At 48.1% G+C, this 20,682-nt stretch overlaps 1 protein-coding gene across 1 annotated transcript; it reads right to left on the reverse strand.

The window, feature by feature from the left end:
- Nucleotides 1-11,910: 11,910 nt before the first annotated feature.
- LOC119180007 (uncharacterized) lies at nucleotides 11,911-16,373 on the reverse strand. Its single transcript, XM_037431135.2, has 2 exons — nucleotides 14,223-16,373; nucleotides 11,911-12,747 (listed from the first exon to the last, which is right to left on the reverse strand). The coding sequence occupies exons 1-2, from the start codon at nucleotides 15,627-15,629 to the stop codon at nucleotides 12,436-12,438; spliced, it is 1,719 nt and encodes a 572-aa protein (XP_037287032.2). The 5' UTR covers nucleotides 15,630-16,373; the 3' UTR covers nucleotides 11,911-12,435.
- Between the last annotated feature and the right edge of the window lie 4,309 nt (nucleotides 16,374-20,682).

A 20,682-nucleotide genomic window follows, 5' to 3' on the forward strand; every position in this document is an offset into this window, starting at 1 on the left:
AATAACGCTCCCATTCGGACGGTACATCGACTAATTCATGGTGAACATTCACACTAGTTAAGTGTTATATCTTATATCCGGAGCGCGCATTCAGCCAAGGCCACTGTTTTTTTATCATTTAGCTGCCGTGTTTCGGCGCCTTTTCGCAGCCAAAGCAATAAATCACTATCGAATTAAAGCTATCGCGTTTGGCCACTGTCAGCAACAGCTGGTCCGGTATGTGCTTGGGGTAAAAAAAGTACAGGAAGTCAACGTGTCCGATTAAGCGATAAGAGAGCACGTGACGATTACGTATATCACCACGGAGCCCGGCCTTGTGTTCGACACCATGGTGCTTCGGAAGGAAGCACGAGGTCACACAAGGTGCCCATCTACCACCACGTCCGTCAACTTCAGGTACTGGCGAATGTGCATCCAATCGTAGAAGGGCAGTTTATCCAATTGCGTGCGCGCGTCTGTCTCTCCGTAGTCGCAGATGACCCGTCGCTGGACGACGCCAGTCATCCTCATGAATTCGTGCAAGTCCATGCCTCGAAGAAGCGCCAAGGCGTCTGCGATCTTGTCCCTGGCTTCGACGTCTCCTGACAGTGCCGCCTCGAGTCGAACGTTCTCGACCAGCTTTGGGTGCTCCGAAACGAACTCCAGGGCAGAAGCACCGTAGCGGTCGCGCTCGCCCATCACAAACCTGGTTGCCCTCTCGACGAGGCCGCAGTTCCGACGAACGACGTCCTGGGCTCCGAACATGTCGGGGTCACGCATCACGCAGATCGGAACATTCAGGAGGAGCAGGCGGTAGTTCTTCCTAAACGGAGGCACGAGTCGACGTGAGAAATGTCTCGGGGAGCTAACGTTCCTGAGGGACAGTTCGTAAAGGTGTGGGTTGTTCAGAGTGGCGTACTCGGCCAACATTCTGCAGTCGTCGTCGGATAACCTTACATCCGTGGACAGGTCGAGCTTGTTAATGTGGACATTCGAACACAGCGCTGTGTACAAACACTGTAAAGCTGCGGTCACAGACTCATCGACATCGCCGCCTTCTACATCGTCAAAGTAATGCCAGAAATCAATCTCGATTCTCAGAATGAGTTCCTTGAGCGAAATCGCACCTCTCAAGTAAGTAGCCAATGAATCGAAAGTGGTCGAGTCACCCAGGTCAAGTAGTAAACGGAGTGACGTCACGTGATGACAAATCGGCAGGGTTTCGAAGACGTTTCGCAGAACGCGTTCGTTTTCAAAAAGAAACGCCGTAGTGACCGTGACGGTGGTCACTTCGCGGAATCTAGGAACTACTGAGGTATTTGTGAAGTCGATCTCGTGACGCTTGATGCAGACCCGGTGACCGAGGAAACCCTCTCGAATGGCTTCGCAAACTGCCTCCAGGCAGCCGTCGCCTGGAAGATTGCGCAAGGACAGGGTCAGATGGCGAGCAGGGTTTTGTGCGAGAGCTTTGACAAGGCAAATGCAGTGGTTGGTGCTGCACCAGGACACGTCGAGGTCCAAGTTAAGTAGTACGTTGTTTTGCAGCAGAGCGCGACACCAAGATCCAAGTCTGGGCCACTCGCCTTCGAAATGAGTAAGGTCGACCATTGCGTTGTCGACGTTCTGAAGTAGCAAGCTCACACTTTGAAGGGACTTGCTTTGCAAAACCATTTTCGCGAACATCTCGCACGGTATTTGCCTCGATGGCCATCTTGCGCACAGTTCTTCGAGCGTCGTCATCGACGATATCGCCTGGGCTAGAAAGCACAAACGACTGGTATCCCCAAACGGCCTGAACGATTTCAGAGCGAGCTTTCTAAGCGGTACATTTCTCTGCGTAAGATACTGCTCGAAGGGCACACTGCATGGACGTTCAGGCGATCTTGCAAAGACATCGTATCCTACGGCTAGTTCAGTCACCGTCCTATTGTTCATTAGGGTTGTGATCAGCATACTGACACCCGGTGGGGTCATTTCAAGATGAGCGACGTCCAGCGACGTTAATGTAGCGTTACTGTCTTGCTGTAACAAGCAAGGAACTACGGGCGCGGCCCAAATGTTTCCCGGGTAGACGTAACCGGAGACAAGGCCACCGACCGGTACCTGTGACAGTGTAATGATGCGCGGATCTTGTTCGTCCCGGAGCTCGGTACCTCGAACGGTCAGCCGTCGGAGACTCGACGAAGATGCCAGGGCTCTGATCACCATAGCCGAATTAGCCACGCCAATGTTCATCTCTGCGGAGACTATGCATCTGTGCACTCGAAGCAGGCAGTTTAAGAAGGAGACAGGCTGTTCGTCGTTGACAGCGCACCAGCTGCAAAGCGGAAAGTCGTCGCACATACCCGGCACTGTTGCTAGCACCAAGTTTCCCAACTGCTTCTTTTCATCGACTTGTCTGAGCTGCAAGCCGACGTTCCAATTGACGTCGTTGAAGGCTGTCAGGTGGTTCAGCAGGTGACATACCCGAGTCTGATCTCGAGTGCACGAGAACAGGATGACCTCCTCCCAAGCACCATCGTCGTTCGTGGAAAACAAAGAGCTTGACAGAGCCGCCGATGCTACCGCCATGGTGCCGCGCATCAACTGATTGCTGCCTTACCCGTGGATCGTTGCTAAAACTTTCTCGAGATGCCACGCCCCCGTTTGTTGGTCTGTAGTGCGCATGCTCCACTGAAAGCCCTCATCACTAAATAGTTTTCAAAATCATAATCTATAATCATATAGTGGTTTCACTCATAATCATATAGCGGTTTTGGGACGTTAAACCCCACATATCAATCATCAAAAACCATCCTGCATTGTGCATTCTCTTGTAGTGTGCAGTGAACTGTTGCAAGTGTGCAGTGAACTCGGCTTGCCGCTCGACTAGTGCGGAGAAAGTGGTTGCAGACTCTCCCAACCCCCGTATAATCTAATGCATTCTGAATTACATTTGCACATCCATTGAAAAAAAAACGAGAAAGCGCCATCTCTAGGAAGTTTTTCACGCCGACAACAAAACTTTTTACCTGGCTTTCATCGCCTTGGCATGCTACAAGTTAACCGCTCTTTCCACTTTTTAAATGTCAAGCATTTCTTAGCCAACTTCGGCGACTTCGAGCGTATCTATCTATCTATCTATCTATCTATCTATCTATCTATCTATCTATCTATCTATCTATCTATCTATCTATCTATCTATCTATCTATCTATCTATCTATCTATCTATCCGTCCATCTGTCCGTCCGTCTATCTATCTATCTATCTATCTATCTATCTATCTATCTATCTATCTATCTATCTATCTATCTATCTATCTATCTATCTAGCCAGCTAGATAGCTAGCTATCTATCTATCTATTCGCTTACGACTTTTAGCTCTCTAGGCCGTTTCGATAATGGTATCGATACAAAACTTGTATGTCATATTATGACTGTATGACGATCATTAGAGACAAGTCACAACATAAAAATAATGACATGCATGTCATGAATGTCATAATTTGCATTCCATGGTCTTGCTGCTCTCGCGGTGGTTTCGTATTGTATGACATGACTGCATGGCAAACACAAGCGACAGACCCTAACATCATATGCGTGTCATGTGACAACATGACTACATGCCACGCTCGTGATGATCTCGCGGCCTTTTCACTAACTTCACTCCTAGCAAATTTGGTATTACGGGACGCTAATGGATGACGACAGCATGGTACTAGTGCGAACGTGATAATCATGAGAAGCGTGCCACGTAACAACATGACCACATGCTACGCTAAATGATGCGCTCGCAGCAATTTCGCTACATGTTGGAAGCCGTCCATGGAGAGCTCAGCGAGATTCATCAAGCATCCCCATAATTAAACAAGACCTTGCAATTGTGTCACGGGTCAATGCCTTGTCATTGGCCTTTCACATTTATATCATACGTACACATACTGTAATACGTTCCACTGTTTGCCACTTCATCTTCCTCGGCGCACATTTCGACGCATTCACAACGCTCGTAGTTTCATGCGCGTTCATGGTCAAACGCAGGCTTTAACCCAACACCATTACCTCAAGCCGTAGCGCATTCGAACGGCCTTCTCCGATCGCATTGTGCCCATCTCTAATCATGAAACTTTCTGTGATAACCTGATGTCGTTGCGTTTTACCATCGCATAACTTTGTTGCACATTGCTGTTTATCATTTGTTTTCTTTGTTTGTTTGTTTTTACTTTTTGTCTGTATTTTTTGCAGTGCATATACTGTTGCCCACCTTAATCAATGCCCTTTAATGGTTATTGTTACAAGCTGCCACTCTAGCGTTGCCAGCGCGAAGTCGACGACGGGAATGACAGCAGGTTGGTTCGTTCCGTACGCAAGCAGAGATAGTGAAGAGATCAGAGACGTGAGAAAACAAAACAACTTTACTCTAGTGATATTGCAGTACACGGGATCTAATACAACACTTCAATACAACTAACAAAATACATCGACGCTTGATACAACTAAAGAAATATATAACAGAAACAATACATCAGCTTACGAGAGAGAACTATTACAAACTACACAAACTAACAAGAATAGAACGACGGAGGAGAAAGTTCGAAGATATAAACAGGTGAAGGCATACGTGTGATGACCGGCAGCGTTGTGTCCCCGACGATCGGATGCGAGAAGTCGAAGAGAGTTCTGGCACGACTGCGATGTCGGCGGTGTTGCAACGCTGGTGGCTCCGGGAGGCTAGTGCTTGTAGGTGACTTCGAGCAGGTTGAGCTAACTCGAGGCGAAGTCCCGATGTTTACGTTGCAGACGTTAATATCGCGTCACAACTAGACGAACGGCTAAGTTTAGGTGGCCAGCCGATACAGAGCCGCACTGAAAACTTCTAGAAGAGATGCTTGTTGATCTGTTTCTACACCATCTTGGTCAGCGACTAGTCTGCCTAGCAGGGCAAAATCCTGCGCTTAAATCCCCCTCGTGTCTCCTCGCTCTCTTCCTTGGGGACAAGAGACCTCAACCTGGGTCCAATCATGCGCGTTTATTTGAGGGGAAACTCCGCCCCAAAAATATTTTGACCCCACCCCTTTTTTAATTGAGAGAGGGGCCTCAACTAGCGAGAGTGACAACCTGTCGGGTTGTTGTCATACGGCTTGGCCACCAGAGCGTTTCCCACGCTTTTCCCCGTGGGAACGGTCAAACCTTTGGCTCTCAGCTGGTGTGTCTCGTAGTCTAATCCTTGTTCGGGGTATACCGCGGCCTTCTACGACCTTGCAGACGCCGCCACAGTTACAAAAGGATTAACCGTCGGCGGCGACGTTCTAAAAAGAGCACCCCATTTTGCACTTCTCGGCTCCCTTTCATGCGCCGCCGTTTCTCACGGTCAGTCGGGGAGTACGGCGCCCGTTAATTGCCGTGACGTGGTGTCGCCAAAAATGGCCGTCCGTGACAATTATGTAAGGCGTTTTGAATAAATGAATAAACAATACTGGCGTTCAGTATACGCGAACGTAAGCTCGTCTTCTCCGACCCCTTTTCGGCACCCATTTTTGCATTCACGTCAACGAAAGCACCTTGTTAGAGCACCAGCATCTGTGAGCGCAACGTTCACGTTCACAAGTGCTGTTGCCACACGTACTCGTCTGCATTCCTAACAAGTCGCGAAGGCAATGTTTCACGTGAACCTTACTTTTGCGAAAGTTCGGGCGTCGTCTACGAGAGCTATACCTTCCGTTGGCACGTGCTGCAATACAGATGCTTACGGTAAAGTGCACCAGAAGCGTGGTATCACCTGAAGCGTGGGGTCACCCGAAAATCGTTTATTTTTATTTTATTTTATATTATTCAGGCATTCTTTACACAAATGACCACGTAGGGTGCAAAAAGAAAGAGCGTCTTCTGACTAGGCCCACTCTTCGTGAGGCACCTCGGGCAAGTGCACCAAAACAGTACATAGAAAATTCAACATTATACATACAAATTGTAAAAACAAAAAGATGATCATTACAACAAGCACAGAAAATATCGGTTAAAGATTCCAACACAGCTGTTCCTTTAGCGATAAATACGAAGACGTTATCAGCACTATTAACATATATTGAAATGCATACAATTTGTGTGTATATGGAAAACAATCATACCGTGTACTCAGATTTGGGCGCACGTTAAAGAACCCCAGGTGGTCAAAATTTCCGGAGCCCTCCACTACGGCGTCTCTCGTAATCAAATGGTGGTTTTGGGACGTTAAACCCCACAAATCAATCAATCGAAAACAATGATAAAAAACAGATTACAACAGATATATTTCATACATTACCAATCTTCAGCACGCGCACCCTATAAGTGGGTTTGGATTATTACTTTCGTAATTTGCTTCTTAAATTTTGTAATGTTTTTTCGTCTCCCTATGGTATTCTACAACATCAGGAATCTTGTTGCACAGTAAAACAATTTGGTTATCAGTTGACTGTATGTCATAGTTTGTCCGACACATCGGCCCCACCAACGCAATAGTACGTAGACTCTATGCAAGATCTCTGCTTGAGTAAGCATCAGTAAAACTCTGAATGTTGTTCTCAATTTTTTTATAGATTGACATGGCTAGTTGTACCTTGTAGCACTCTGGGAATGGGACGGGATCCGAAAAAAAAGGCAGAAGTGCAGGGCAAGATGGACGCTTCGAGGGATGAAAACTTTTTCGACACGGGGTGTCGACGAGGCAGGCATTTCTACAAGCATATACTTGTCTATTCAAAGGTGCAAACGTGCGCGAAGAGAATCACACTAACGCCAGAACAGCATTTACACGAGTGGTACGGAATGCCACGGTCGCGCATGCATTCTTAAACCTATTACAAGTAATGCAATGCAACGGCGTTCACACCTCCAGACCGGTTGACCTTCCCCGCTGTCTCCCGGATGAGACAGGATTCTAGGTGGGCGATGCAGGACTTGTCTGATTCGATACTATGACTGTTCACCACGGTGTGCTCGAGGACTGTACGGCTTTTCCCTGCAACTTGCCGACGTCGTTTTTAGGTCATCGTTTTTAGCCGGAAAAACAACATTCCATTGCCTTGCTGTTTTTTTATTTTTTTTTTTTTGCAGCACATCTTTGAATACGAGGGCAACTCCTGACAATACCAAGGAGCATTGGCAGAGGTGCGCTTGTGCCACTGCTCCTGAGAAATCCACATGACCCATTAGTTGAGGCTCTATAGCTGCACTCGCTTCCCGCTGGGACGAAAGTCGACGGTCTTGCACACATCTCAGAGTTTACTCTGGAGGTGCCACTCGTGGTAACAGGAATACCAGAGAGCGACGCCGATTCAAAGAAATGGCACTGCTGCTCTCCGAAATAGTTATAAAGTCATAATAGCGTAAAAAAACACTGAGTACTGGCGACAGAAGCTAGCACCACGAGCCTTTTACCTTTTTTTCTCCGAAAGAAGTGCTTATAAGCCGAAGTTTTTCGCTTTTATTTTAGCCACTCGTAAGGAGTCAGAAGCGCGAAGTGGTATCACTGGTTCACTGACTACGATACCGCTTGCAATCGCAGTTCGTATACATGAGGTAAACGAACTAGTCCATTTCGTTTTTCGCGTGCGCAGTTGAACATCTTAGTACTCGAAAACATTGCTGCGAATGTTTTGTATTCGCACTAGCCTGTCCTTAATGTCCGGTTAGTTTTTTTACACGAGTAGGCTGTAATGCTAGCATTTTATTGATAAACATATACTCTTCGACGCACTTCCAAGTTATCTTTTGTGAAAGCTTCTTCTTTCGTCCAACCACCCAGTAGTATATTTTTTTTTCTTATGCGTATTCAACTTCAACTCCACGTTGATGCTGTCGTGGTTCAGATCTGAAAGAAGACTTTCCCCGTATTCGTCGCCTTTATTGCCGAAAGTAGTGTTGCCGCCTCCAAGCACCAAAGGGCTAAGATATTCAGCGCTAATGTTTACTTCCCTTTCTTCCCAAGCTTGACGTTTAAATACGTCTGCTAGGCAAGCGGTGAATAATAACAATAACAATTATTGTCAGTTGGGGTTTTTATCATGTTCGAATTTATCATCTGTAGTATTTTCAATAATGCTCAAAAGAGGCTGATTGGTTAGTATACTTCTTTAAGTCTAACGTCTCCCCGTTCTTGCGTTAATAATGCTTGCCTTCTGCCGTTCTGCAACATTTGTAGCTTCAACGCGCAATGCCTAAAATGTCGTAAGCTTTTTAAATGTAAAATATTTCGAATCATTGAGAAAAATTTTTTATGGCACTTTATCGGGCCGCTTTTCTGGGGTACTTGCAAGGAGGATCTTTCTAAGCTTTAGGGGCTTGAAAAGTTGTTGTCATGTTCTTCTTTCGTTCATTCTTCGGTTGATATTCGAGCTGTAAAGTTCTCAGCGAGAACCCTGAACCGTATTGCCGATGTTATTGAAATGGTTGTTAACATTGCCCTGCTCATATTTCACTGCATGCAATATGATACGTCCCATACTGCTGCACCCTTTTTACTACTACCTCCACGTCTTTGGCATTATAGTTCCGTATGTCAGTAATTTTAATTATTGACAGCTCAGGAAATTCTTTTTTTTTGTCCATTAAGTGAGACGGCAAACTTTCTCGAAGATGTTTCTATTTTAACTCAACCAAATAAATCAATTGAAGAATCGCGTCAAGGAAGGCATAGGCGACATCAGCTGTTCATTTTAGATGGGGGTGTATTATTAGCGCGTAAATTGCAAAGAATTGGTGTACACAAAAAAAATAACTTTTTCGTAGGTGAGATCCGAACCCACATACTTCAAATTGCGTGTCCGAGGCACCATTCGTAGAGAATCGGCCGAGTAATTTGAAGGCGGCCTGTTTTGATCCTACCGAGGGAAAACGTGTTTTCTTCTTAGTTGGCAACGATTGTTCGCAATTTGCACTACAATCACTACACCACACTTAAAACAAAAGTTAGACTCATCTACGCTTTCCTTGACCCACTTGTCTAATGCCGATGCGCAACTACTGAGACAGTTTAGCACTTTGCCGTTTTTTTATAAAGTTCTTGGTAGTTTGACAGACCTTGCTTGAATCTTTTCTTGGTGATAAGCCTACAATGGCAATTGCTGCTTGAAAAAACATAATAAAGTTTCTCTAATATACTCTTTAATTGTACGCCAGCAATTTACCTTGAGAGCTTTTCTGCAATTGAAAGAAACATTTTCATGCTATTTATTGTGTGCCCGACATCGTGTGCAGGTTTCCATGTGATTTGGCAACACATTCCAGATGAACCTTCCAAACTGGTGTGCTCCGACTTTCCTGCCATCTGACAAGAAGTCGGCTAAACCATTGATCCAGTATCGAAGCAAACGCTGACCCATGGCTGCGCTAGAATTCTCATTCAAGAGTAGCAACCAAAAAGACTCTAGCAGACGGTACTAGCGATGCATCAACTGCTATCGTCATAGCCAAAAAGCGGGGCCAGATGAAACGTGTCCGGTGGTGTACTTAACTCTTCGTAATGGAGTACTGGCGACAGACCCCGACAGCTCATCAACACCACACTGTTGTGACCCTGCCAAAGAGGCTGAAGCAAAGAGAGTTCTCGCAAATCGCTTTAAATATTAAGTGTACAACGAAATGCGCAACAGCGAAAAACGGCCACAAGAAGCAGGTCGGGACACCCTCTCCTAAAACGCCCATTAAAAACGTCCTCTCGCCTGCCCCATACGCACCCTCTGATGACCATAAAATGCCGGACGACGGCGATGAGCAGCTCATTTTTCCCCCATGCCGTAACACTCTGGGATCCACTGCCAGATAACATTGTTTCTTGCAGGGACTTCGCGAAAAACCAACTCTTTCGCGAAATCCAAATGCGATGTCCTAACAGCACATTAACTCTTGCGTTTATAGTTGTTTTACTGTACTCCCAGAATTTATTTATCACTTATTATAATTTTACGATTTGTTATGCGTGTTATTTCCGCTCGCGTTCTTTATTTGCTCATTCATTGTAATCAGTGTGTACCCTCATATTACATTACTTAGGAACTTACAACCTGTATGTACGACCCCCCCCCCCCTTATGTAATCCCTTCGGGGCCTTAAGGTTGAATAAATGAAATTAAATGAAATGTCCGATGAAGCAATATAGCATGTTCCCGATCAGTTCCAGGACCACGACCTGGACATTCAAACCGAAATACAAGCAAACATGACAAGCTCCTACGAATTCACGTCGAAGAGGCAGGCGTTGGTGACGCAACCACCACTACGAGAAGCTAAATGGCGATTCACTGGACTACTGCCTGAACTTCGCGTGACAAAAGATGGAAAAAAAAAGTTCCTTCCGCATGAAGTAAAGAGCCAAGGCAAGCACCTACTGTTTTTTTTTTTTTTTTTTTTTTGCCGACAAGGACTGTGAAGCGCTGGCGACTACTGACTACATCTTGGGTGACGGAAACTTCAAGTACAACCCCCGGGAATGCCATAGCCAAGGACAGTTCTATACCTTCTACGGAGTTATAAAAGGTGAATCCCGGACACTGATATACGCCTTGATGCAATCGTGCGATGGGCACTCGCACGAAGTTATCTTCGGGGCCTTCAAGGATTCCATGCAAGCTAAATTCGGTGACACTGGAAGACTCATCGGCAGTGACGTGGCTGTTAGACTATGAGTCAGCAGCCATTCAGGCTGTCATAAAAGTTTTTCAGACTCCGGCAGAGCTCCTAAAGGTAAGCGATTCTCGGCAGGTTCTATTTAAAACTGTCGCCTTGATGTCGTTCCTTAATACTTGCAGCATTTTGTTCAGAGAAGGTGTAAGTGCTTGTAAATGCAGAAACAAACATCTCTGTGATTGAGATTTCAACACAGACAATTGTGCATGTTCCTATGTTCGTTCTTTGTTATAAGACAAAATCTTCGCACTAGGCAATTCAATGAACGTAATCACTGCTATTGTAGCACGGAGTACATTTGTAGGAGAGGAAAACTGGTCATTCATACTGATCTCTCTGTTTCTATAGGTTCGTGGCTGCGCATTTAATTTTGCTAAAGCTCTCAACAGCAAGCGAGATAAGCTCGGACTGAAGGCCCTGTGCAAGAACAACCCAGAAGTACAACAACGGTTCATCTGAATCCGACATCTGCCTTTGGTCTCCGAAGGATTTCGCTTAGAGTTCTCGAACGACTTGCTTGCTGCAAAGCCACAGCAACCGGCACAAAATGCCGCTAGAATGGACCAATTTGCCCAATCCTTTTCATCTTATTGGCTTTCCCAAACCCCTATAAAAGACATTTGGGGGCAGTTTGGAAATTCAGGCGCGACGACGGCGAACTTGGTTGAAGGGTGGCACAACGGCTTGCACAGTCGGCCTGTCGACTCGCCACCCCGATTTGACTGAGTTCATTCAGTTTCTTCAGACGGCCCAGTATGCCGCACAGAACCACTATCCAAATATGATCCATACGGGTATATAAAACGCTGGCTGTTGATATGCATGCATATGAACATTCCAGCATAATGTCTGGTGTACCGACACCTTATAATGTGTATAGTAACACCAGTAATACAGGGTGTCGTTCACGAGGCGTCATTCACTGACTGCAGCTGTAGTTACATCGGCGGAACTGGCACCCAGGAAACAGAACGCCAAAGGGGCGTGGCAACATCGAGACAGCGTGCAACGCCTGGTCCGAGGGCGCCGATAATCGCGCTCCTTTCATCGATTGGGACAACGCCGCTGTTAAAGCGAAGGAAAGGAGTTCGACTACCAGAGTGCTTTTGGAATATATTTGAAATGCGAAGCATTTCTTAGCGAACTCCGGCGAGTCTGAGCCTATCTATCTATCAATCTATCTAATCAATCAATCAATCAAATCAATCAATCAAATCAATCAAATCAAAATAATCAATCAAATCAACCAATCAATCAATCTATCTATCTATACCCATTTCAGCAAGTATAATGGGAAATATTTACGGAATGGTTCCGATACGTCAAGACAGTACTGGCACAGAACGACAACGCGCGCGACTTTCTAGGTCGTGGAAACCACGTCAGCGATAAAAAGAGACAAAGGAAAGTATATGCGTCACGAAGGACATGGGCACAAGGTTAAACTCGATATGAACTCTCATGCATCGTTTAGAGCCCATGTCAATACTACAAAGACTTAGCATACAGCACCACTGTTATGGCTACAGTGTTCTGTTATGGTATGACGATAGTTATCTCTGTGTCGTCGTTTTGTTCTCGCGCTATAACTATCATCATGCCATACCAACTAGCCCAGCTGCCACACTCTCTTATGGTGCCGCGGGCCCATACACTACACGGGCAGTCATTAGACACAAAGAATGATATGCGTGGAAGGTGCAGTGTCCGCTGCTATAGATATTACACACTTGCAGCACGCCGTGGTCAATAGCACACGGACTGGGGACGTCGGGTCAGTCTCCGGGAGGGGGGAGGGGGGGAATCTTAAACTACACCATCGGCTGCACTTCATGGTACAGCGGCTTGGCGAGTCCTATGAAGGTAGCCGTCGAGCAGGACTGAAAGCAGGGACCGTCAACTTGTAAGACGCCTTGGCGGTCACGGGGGTCAGGTAGCCGCATCCACGTGACGCGTCTGACGGCGGTGTCGCCGAGGGTGCCTCGCCAGTGGACGTGTACGCACAGAAGGTGAGGCAGGCCAGCGGACAGCCCACGAACGCACTGCAATACTACGTCCAGCGGAAGGTACACCGCCGAGATGAGGTACAAGTACTGGAGGCTGACTATGCTGCGAAGGCCGTGCTGCAATCGAACGATACGTAAAGTCCAATGGAATGAGTGCTTCGAGGAATACAATAACACTGGCTGCACTGCAGAAATAAGTAAAGTTCGAGTCGCCGCGATTTCAACTCCAGTAAAGTGAACAGATTGTGGTTCGTCCAGTGCAGTATAACAGCAATACAGCAATCTTAAAGCGGGTCAGGTGTTCGTGCGTTAAATCAAGGGACAATTTCTAGAATACATGCAAGAGGCGAGAAATCCTCAGCGAACCAAGGTCGGGAATTTCGTTAGGGTGTACCACGTGATAACGCAACTATTCGACGAAGCTGTACTCGCTATCTCGAGCTAAGAAGCAACTAAGCGAAAACAAATTGGCAGATCCCACGTACAGTGCGAATCGATGACGAGCGAAGCACGGATGAGAAAGGCTGATGCGCCACTTTAACATCTCAGCACAACGTTACGAGGCAGACGTAAATTGTGCCGTACATGATTTCCATCTAGCGATTATCATGTTTGGACGTGTCACTTACCTTCGTCGTCAATTAGCGTCACGTAATATCAAATTTGGCCTATGTGAAGCCAGCGAAACGGCCGCGAGTGCATCATTAGCATGGCATGCAGTCATGTTCCTACATGACACGCATATGACGATTATCATGTTTGCACCAGTCATATACCTTCGTCATCGATTCACGTGCCCTAATACCGAATTCGGTATATGTGAAGCCAGAAAAACGACCGCGAGCGCACTATGAGCGTGGAGTGTAGTCATCAAATGCATGTCATGATTTTACCGTTAGGGTCTGTCACTTATGCTCACCATGCAGTCGTGTCATGACACACCAGTTTTGCAATATGCCTTGAGACCTAAACAACCACAAGAGCAGCAAGACCACGAAGTGTAGATAATGACATTCATGACATACACCTCATGATTTTCGTGTTATGACTAGTCACCCATGCTAGCCATACAGTCATGCCATGCCACACCGATTTCGGCATCGATACCATTATCGAAACTTCCAGGAGAGCGAAGTCGTAGGCGGCTAGATAGAGAGAGAGACATACACAGATACACTCAAAGTCGCCGAAGTTCGCTAAGAAATGGTTCGCATTGGAAACAGCGAAAAACGTGAAGTCCTACACATGGTTAGACGTGAACACACTTAAAATAAGGAACCGGCTTAGGAAGCAGTCCCTATAGTAGAGTATTAATTAGTGTTTTAGGCCCCAAAACTGTGACACAAATGTGAGAGGTATACTGCACAGGCAATGACCGGCAATTTCGACCACCCGTGGACATGTCACGTGGTGTGTACCTCTGACATGCGCCTGTACTTAGCGCATGACCTCAAGCATTGTTTCTATCGAAATACGACCAGCATGGCCCAGACTCAATTTTCTGACCTTCAGGTCAACGTTTGAGCATCATAACTACTTGACCACCTCCGCGGGCCCTAAAGTAATTACAATACGAGGCAAGCCAAACTCACCAGCAAAGACGGGTCGTCGAACCTCAGGTGGTCGTGTCTAAGAACGAGGGACGTAGGCATGCTTTTTCTGGCCAGTGCTCGGGTAAGTATCACGTAGTCTGGCATCCGGGGAGTATTGCAGATCCTCACAGTATCCGCCGGGCCGCAGCAGTCGACGAACCACAATAGCCACACGGGATCGACAATGTCAGCTAAGGTCAGCCTGCGAAGCCTTCTGTAAAACAAGGGGCCCCATTCGTCACCTCGCACTCCGTCGATGTAGCGGTGCCAATGAGTGTCGCAACAGGCACAGGGGACGCCAGCGTCACCGCACGTTCCCAGAACACGCACGTCGAGATCATCCAAAAAGGGACATCTGTGCGAAAGATAGTCCAGGGTTGAAGCGCTCCGAAGCCCGCAGAGCGACGTACACAGCGATTTAAGGTTCACCAGGAACACCTCCCGAAGGATCCAACCGAAGTCGAGGTCGGGGCCGAAATGGAACGAACTTAAGTTCAACTCGACGATATTTGACAGCGCCGTGGAGAAGAAATGAAAAAGGACGTTGCGGTACGTGATGCTGGCCATCGGATGCTGGATGCAAGCAGGATCTGGCGCCAGAAGCAGCAGACAGAGTTGGCGAACGTGTGCCCAATCATGCCCCTGACTGGCCATGCGAATCCATTTCTCGGTGATGTCTCCTTCGAGATGAATGGCGACCAGAATCATCTGCACGGGCAGAATTCGGGGCGGCCGACCCTGAACTACGTCGTCCGCCAGGTCGGCCAGCCGGACGACACTAAACGAGCCGGTCGACTTGGAGTGGGTGACGTTGGAGCAGATGGCGGCACAACTGGTCAAGTCCAACGGTGCCCGAGGATCTAGTTGAACAGGCGCTGACAGCTCAGCGGTGAACGTGACTATTTCCACGGAGTCATCCGAGACGACGGCGTCGTGGAGCAGCCGGAAAGCATACCAGAAAATTCCGCCCGAGAAATGAACTTGTAGATTGTGCAAATAGGGGCAGGAACGCAGAAGGACCGGCAGAAATATGGCGTGAACGTAGCCCACTTCGACGTACATGCGGCGAAGGCTGGGTGCCTTTGCGTCGCTGCCGTACTGCACCACGGCGTGGGCCATGCGTTGAAGCTCCGACTGCGCGTCCGTCTCCAAAATGAGGGAAAACTCGACTACGACGAGGTGCCGAAGCCGCCACAGCAACGTGATGATGTCGGTCGGCTGGAAACCGCAGCCCAGGCAGCGCAGGGTTGTGAGATAGCCGCACTGAACGATGAGCGCTGGCCACTCTCCGCGTACGAACAAAACGCAATCCGTAAGGTCCAATTCGCGGACTGATGGGGCGTTGTCGCGGTGCAGGTACGCGGCCAGGCTCTCCCCGTCTTGGTTTGCACGAAGACGCAAGTACATTTTGGTGGCGGCCCTGCGAACGGTTCCACCATCAATCCGGGAAAGGCTTGATCGAGAAGATGGAAAACGAGCGTATACGAATTAAACGAGTTGTGACAAGCAATGCTCGTTGCAGACACTATGTATATGTGCGCACGTGAGCGATATAACATGACGTCACGTACACGTCACGGCACTCGTATCGCATGATGACAAAAGCAAAAAGCGATTTCGCTACAACTTTCGTGCATGCACTGTACACCTTTTCACGCTTAAAAAGTGGACAGCCTTTCACACGATCCGTATTGATAGACGCTACAGAAAATAAGTAATGGAGTAACGTTACAACAACTACGTCCTTCAAAACGTTATTCATTATTGTTGGGTGACTTTCAATTCCGCTATGTCAATTTGGCACATTCCGAGACAGTGCATCATTAGCGGACACTGAAGCGGCTATTGTATCGATCCCCGGGACGGCGTCACCTGAAAGAGTTGACAATGAGATTATAAGGACGTCATGACGACGTCATAGAGATGACATGCTGATGTTAGAATGTGACGTCATTTGCGCAACTCGTGTTGACACCTGTAGTTACGTTCCGAGTGCGATACCAAATAAGGAGGCGTTGCCACCGCTAGAGAAAAAAAAATGTCACCATCTTCCGCTGAAGGGAACCATGTGCAGATGCGAACAGCAAGCGCCAACGCTTACACTGGCGGCGACATTGACGCTAGCGCTCATCACGGCGTTCTGCCGGGGAGAAACCTGGGCAGGCGCAAAGCACGCAGTGATGAACCTGCGTTTCCCACTGGATATGCCAGTCGCTGCTAATCTGCAATGAGAGACAGAAGACTCCGATTAGGCGCATAGACCCGCAGTCCACTTTAGTTATTGCACATGCTGTGATTTTTTATTATTCAACAACGCACACGAGAAATCTCCCACGGGAACTACATTGAAAGTCACGATCCAGTGCCTATACACCTTTTCACAGGAAGAAAAAAAACACCGCCATGATGAGCTGTGCGCGGGAGTACAAAGGCTGAGGGCGCAGTGTTGTCAGTGCATTTTTGAGGGGACGCGCCAATTTGCACAGCCCAAGGAGGGCTATGGCGGCGCCTAGGGAGGCGTTTATGAAAAGGTGAAATCGAGGAGTGACTAGCTTACGGTTGTGCAGCACGAGCAGTAGTTTTTTTTTTTTTTTTCAATCAAGAATCTCGTTAGTAGACACTGCCTGCGTCGCGTTGCGAGAAAGTGGTGAGTGTAGAAGGGGAGAGAGAGGACAGAAAACGCGCATGCGCAATGGGGCTGTAAGGGCCGCGGGGAAGAATGCCTAGAAGAGAGAGAGAGGGGGGCGAAGGTAGGTCAGCAGATGCTCCCTGCGTCGGCGTTGCGCGGCGAGAGAGGCGGGAGCGTAAGAGGGGAGAGAGAGAGAGAGCAGATGCGCAGTAAGGGTGGTCACGCCGCACGCCGGACTGAGCTTGGCCATACGCTGCTTCGCATCTGAAACTTGGCCGATGCTTCAGCTTCGCCTGCACGGGGGTAAAACGCGATCGCGGAATCGGGCCCGATGCGCATCGTCTTCTCAATTGCCATCCGAACTGTGGTTCTCTGTGCATGCCTCAGCTGTGCCGCAAAGTATAACGAACGACTGCAACTCTCGTGCTTTATCGCAAATTATTTTATTCTTCCCTCAAACATCCACCTTATATAGCAGCCGCAGCACGCATATCTCATCAAACCAGTCATCCATTTCAGGTTTCCCGCCCATCATCGCGCACCACTGCTTTTCCTGCCTCGTTCTTTTTTCGAGCAGCCACGGACTGGAACGGCCTCCCCCGGGACATCGACAACATCACCCCATCATCTACCTTTCAAGACCGTATTATTGATCATCTTCAATGCTAAAACAACTTTTACTGCTTATTGTTAACCTAAATGAAACCCCACCCTTTATGTAATGCCCCTCATAGAAAGGGGGGCCTTTAAGGTAATAAACTGAAGTGAACTGAACTGAACTGTGCGCGCAATATTGGCCACTTCAATTATCCTAAAATGCCTTACTGGAAGTGCGATCGTTCAGTGGACACTACGCCGCAATTCTTCCTTTTGAATATCACCGAAGGGTATACTACGCTTCCATGAGGACACACGCAAACTTCTGTAGCTGTTTAGTTTGTCGATACTGACGATGATCAAATATGTCTGGGCGCTTAGTAATGGCCGGGCCTTTAAAACACCCTTTCGTTGCACAATTCGCATGTATTGACGACAGGCGCGGTTCTACGCATCCACTACATAATAGATGTGTTATTGATTGATATGTGGGGTTTAACGTCCCAAAACCACTATATGATTATGAGAGACGCCGTAGTGGAGGGCTCCGGAAATTTAGACCACCTGGGGTTCTTTAACGTGCACCCAAATCTGAGCACACGGGCCTACAACATTTCCGCCTCCATCGGAAATGCAGCCGCCGCAGCCGGGATTCGAACCCGCGCCCTGCGGGTCAGCAGCCGAGTACCTTAGCCACTAGACCACCGCGGCGGGGATAATAGATGTGTTAAGGACACTCCTACTGCTAGATGAAATTAATGTACTTAGTGTTTTTTTTTTCTTTTTACCCAATACAGTTTCAGACAATAGTGTGGTTTTGTGGCGTACATCTGCTTTCCACGCAGGCGTCCTAGGTTCGATTATTACTGCAGGGTGTCTAGTAAATTGCAGAATTCAATTTCCCTGACATTTCCAGGTTTTCCCGGTCGCCAGACACCCTGTCACTCTAACCTCCGAATATAAGTGCGGAGAACTTATAGGGGGCTCGGGCTGTCACATGCTGCCGTATGCTCTCGTTCTCGCTTGGCATCCGAGCGCTCGCTCGCACCCCCCCCCCCCAAAAAAAAAAAAAATAGTCTTCGTCATCTTGTATTTTGAGTGGCTTGACGGTTCTCATTTATTATCATAGTAAAAAAAAAACTAGTGCACTTGGCGTAACACTAGCAGAACTACGTAAGAACATATGAAAAAACTCCCAAGCATTTCCCCGAGGGTGAACATGGTTAAGTGCGAGTACACGGGGTGATGCCATGAGGGGTATTTATTAATTCGCACTAATATATTTATTAATCACACTATGGTGCCTTTATGGTGTAATGGTTCCTGGGAATCGCAATTTGATCACGCGGGAGAGTTTACGTTAACTCACTGGCGAATGCCAACGGATTTTAACTTTACTCCCCCTCACGACCCGCTCTCGACGGGAGACTGAGAGAGAAGGCGGGCGCGCGAGAGAGAGGGGTGCGCGCGCAGCTGCAGCGAGCGAGGAGAGCGGAGGAGCGAGCGAAGGGAAGGGGGTATAAGGCGCGTTACTGACACCGATATCAGCGTCGCGTCCGTGGCTTATTCGGTAGAGCGTCGCGCTGCGGCCCGCCAAGTCCTCTTTCTTTTAAAGGTAGAGAGAAGACCGCGGACGCCGCCGACGGCGGTGGATGGTTTGGGGTCGCTTATGAAGTGTATTCGCACTTAAAAAGGATAAAACAAGCACGAAATTTTAAGCCAGAAAAAAAGAAGACAGGAAGCAGGCAGAACGAGACAGAGAATAGATTCAAAAATCAACAGCGCTTTTCGGTTTTCGCGGGCCACAACCACGTTCTAAAAGCGGGCTCGGCCCTTTCTGCCAAATTGTGCGATTTTCCAGCCCAGCAGCGCTATTCCGACATTGAAAATGCGCTTAACAGCTAAAAACGTCCGTCCACCATGGTGGATCTGTGGCTATAGCGTGCTCTACCGGTGACACGAAAGTCGCAGATTCGAACCCAGGCCGCGGTGGTCGCATTTCGATGGAAGTGACATGGTTGAAGCGCGTGTACTGCTCGTTGTCAGTGTATACGTTGAAGAACGTCCAATGGTCAAAATATCCGGAACCTTCCACTGCGCAGCCCCTGGTAATGATTGATGTGTGGGGTTTAACGTCCCAAAAGCACCATATGCATATGAGTGACGCCTCTCTGCTCTCTATCTTTCATCTCCCCATCCCTCTCCCATGCGCAGGGTAGCAAACCGGCTGCCCATAGGCTGGTTAACCTCGATCCCTGCCTTTCTTTTCCCCCTGTTTCCTTCCTTCCTTCCTTCCGTAGCGGAGGGCTCCGGAAATTTCGGCCACCTGGCGTTCTTTCACGTGCACCCAAATCTGAGCACACGGGCCTGCAACATTTTCGCCTCCATCGGAAATGCCGCAACCGCAGCCGGGATTTGATCCGGCGACCTGCGGGTCAGCAGCCGAGTACCTTAGCCACTAGACCACCACGGCGGGGCAATCGATATCAAATCTGTGCAATTTGTTTAAAGGGAACCGACGATTGGCCAGAGCGCGCGTTGAGGTCCACGTGGAAAGGAAACGACCGTGAATTACAGTGGCCCATTCTAGCGTCCTATTCGTGCTCACAGTATAGCATTTATATCTTTAAATCTCCTCCAATAAGATCGCTTACCCGGCACGTCATGGCCGCAGTTACATAACATACAGGTTCACCAAAATGGCGGCCTCGATGACGTATTGAGGTAGCACAATCACATCGTGCTATACCTGTGAGTGAGTGAGTATGAACTTTATTAAGGTCCTGAGAGGAAAGAAAGCGGTGCCGAAAGCCCCGCCATCAATCCGGCGGCTCCACCCAGGTCGGGACCGGTAGACAGAGTCTCTCGGCGACGGCCCGGGCCCTCTGGACAGCCTTGAGCTGGGCGATGAGCTCTGTGCTTCGAAGGGCGGAGTCCCAGGAGGACTGGTCAGAAAATTCTGTACCCACGTTGGCAGGGCACAACCAGAGCATGTGGTCGAAATTGTTATACTCGTTTCCACAGTGTGGACATGCAGTGGAAAAGTCCGGATTAATCCTGCTTAGTGTCGTTGGTGTGATGTATGTACGTGTCTGCAATTGTCTGTAAGTGATTGCTTGTGCTCTGTTCAGATCTCTGTGAGGAGGAGGAAAAGTTCGACGTTCTAATCTATGATGTGAGGTGAGTTCGTGATATGATACAAGTGGGTCTTTGTAATCGAGGTTCCTGCAGGCT

The sequence above is a fragment of the Rhipicephalus microplus genome, chromosome 7 (genome assembly GCF_043290135.1).
Source record: "Rhipicephalus microplus isolate Deutch F79 chromosome 7, USDA_Rmic, whole genome shotgun sequence".
NCBI lineage: Eukaryota > Metazoa > Arthropoda > Arachnida > Ixodida > Ixodidae > Rhipicephalus > Rhipicephalus microplus.

Bases quoted from the DNA above. Each gene is read 5' to 3' on its own strand.
- LOC119180007 (XM_037431135.2), bottom strand. From the start codon at position 15,629: ATGTACTTGCGTCTTCGTGCAAACCAAGACGGGGAGAGCCTGGCCGCG. The intron at 12,748-14,222 runs GTGAGTTTGGCT...GTTCGATTGCAG, and splicing joins TCGACGACCCGTCTTTGCTG to CACGGCCTTCGCAGCATAGT.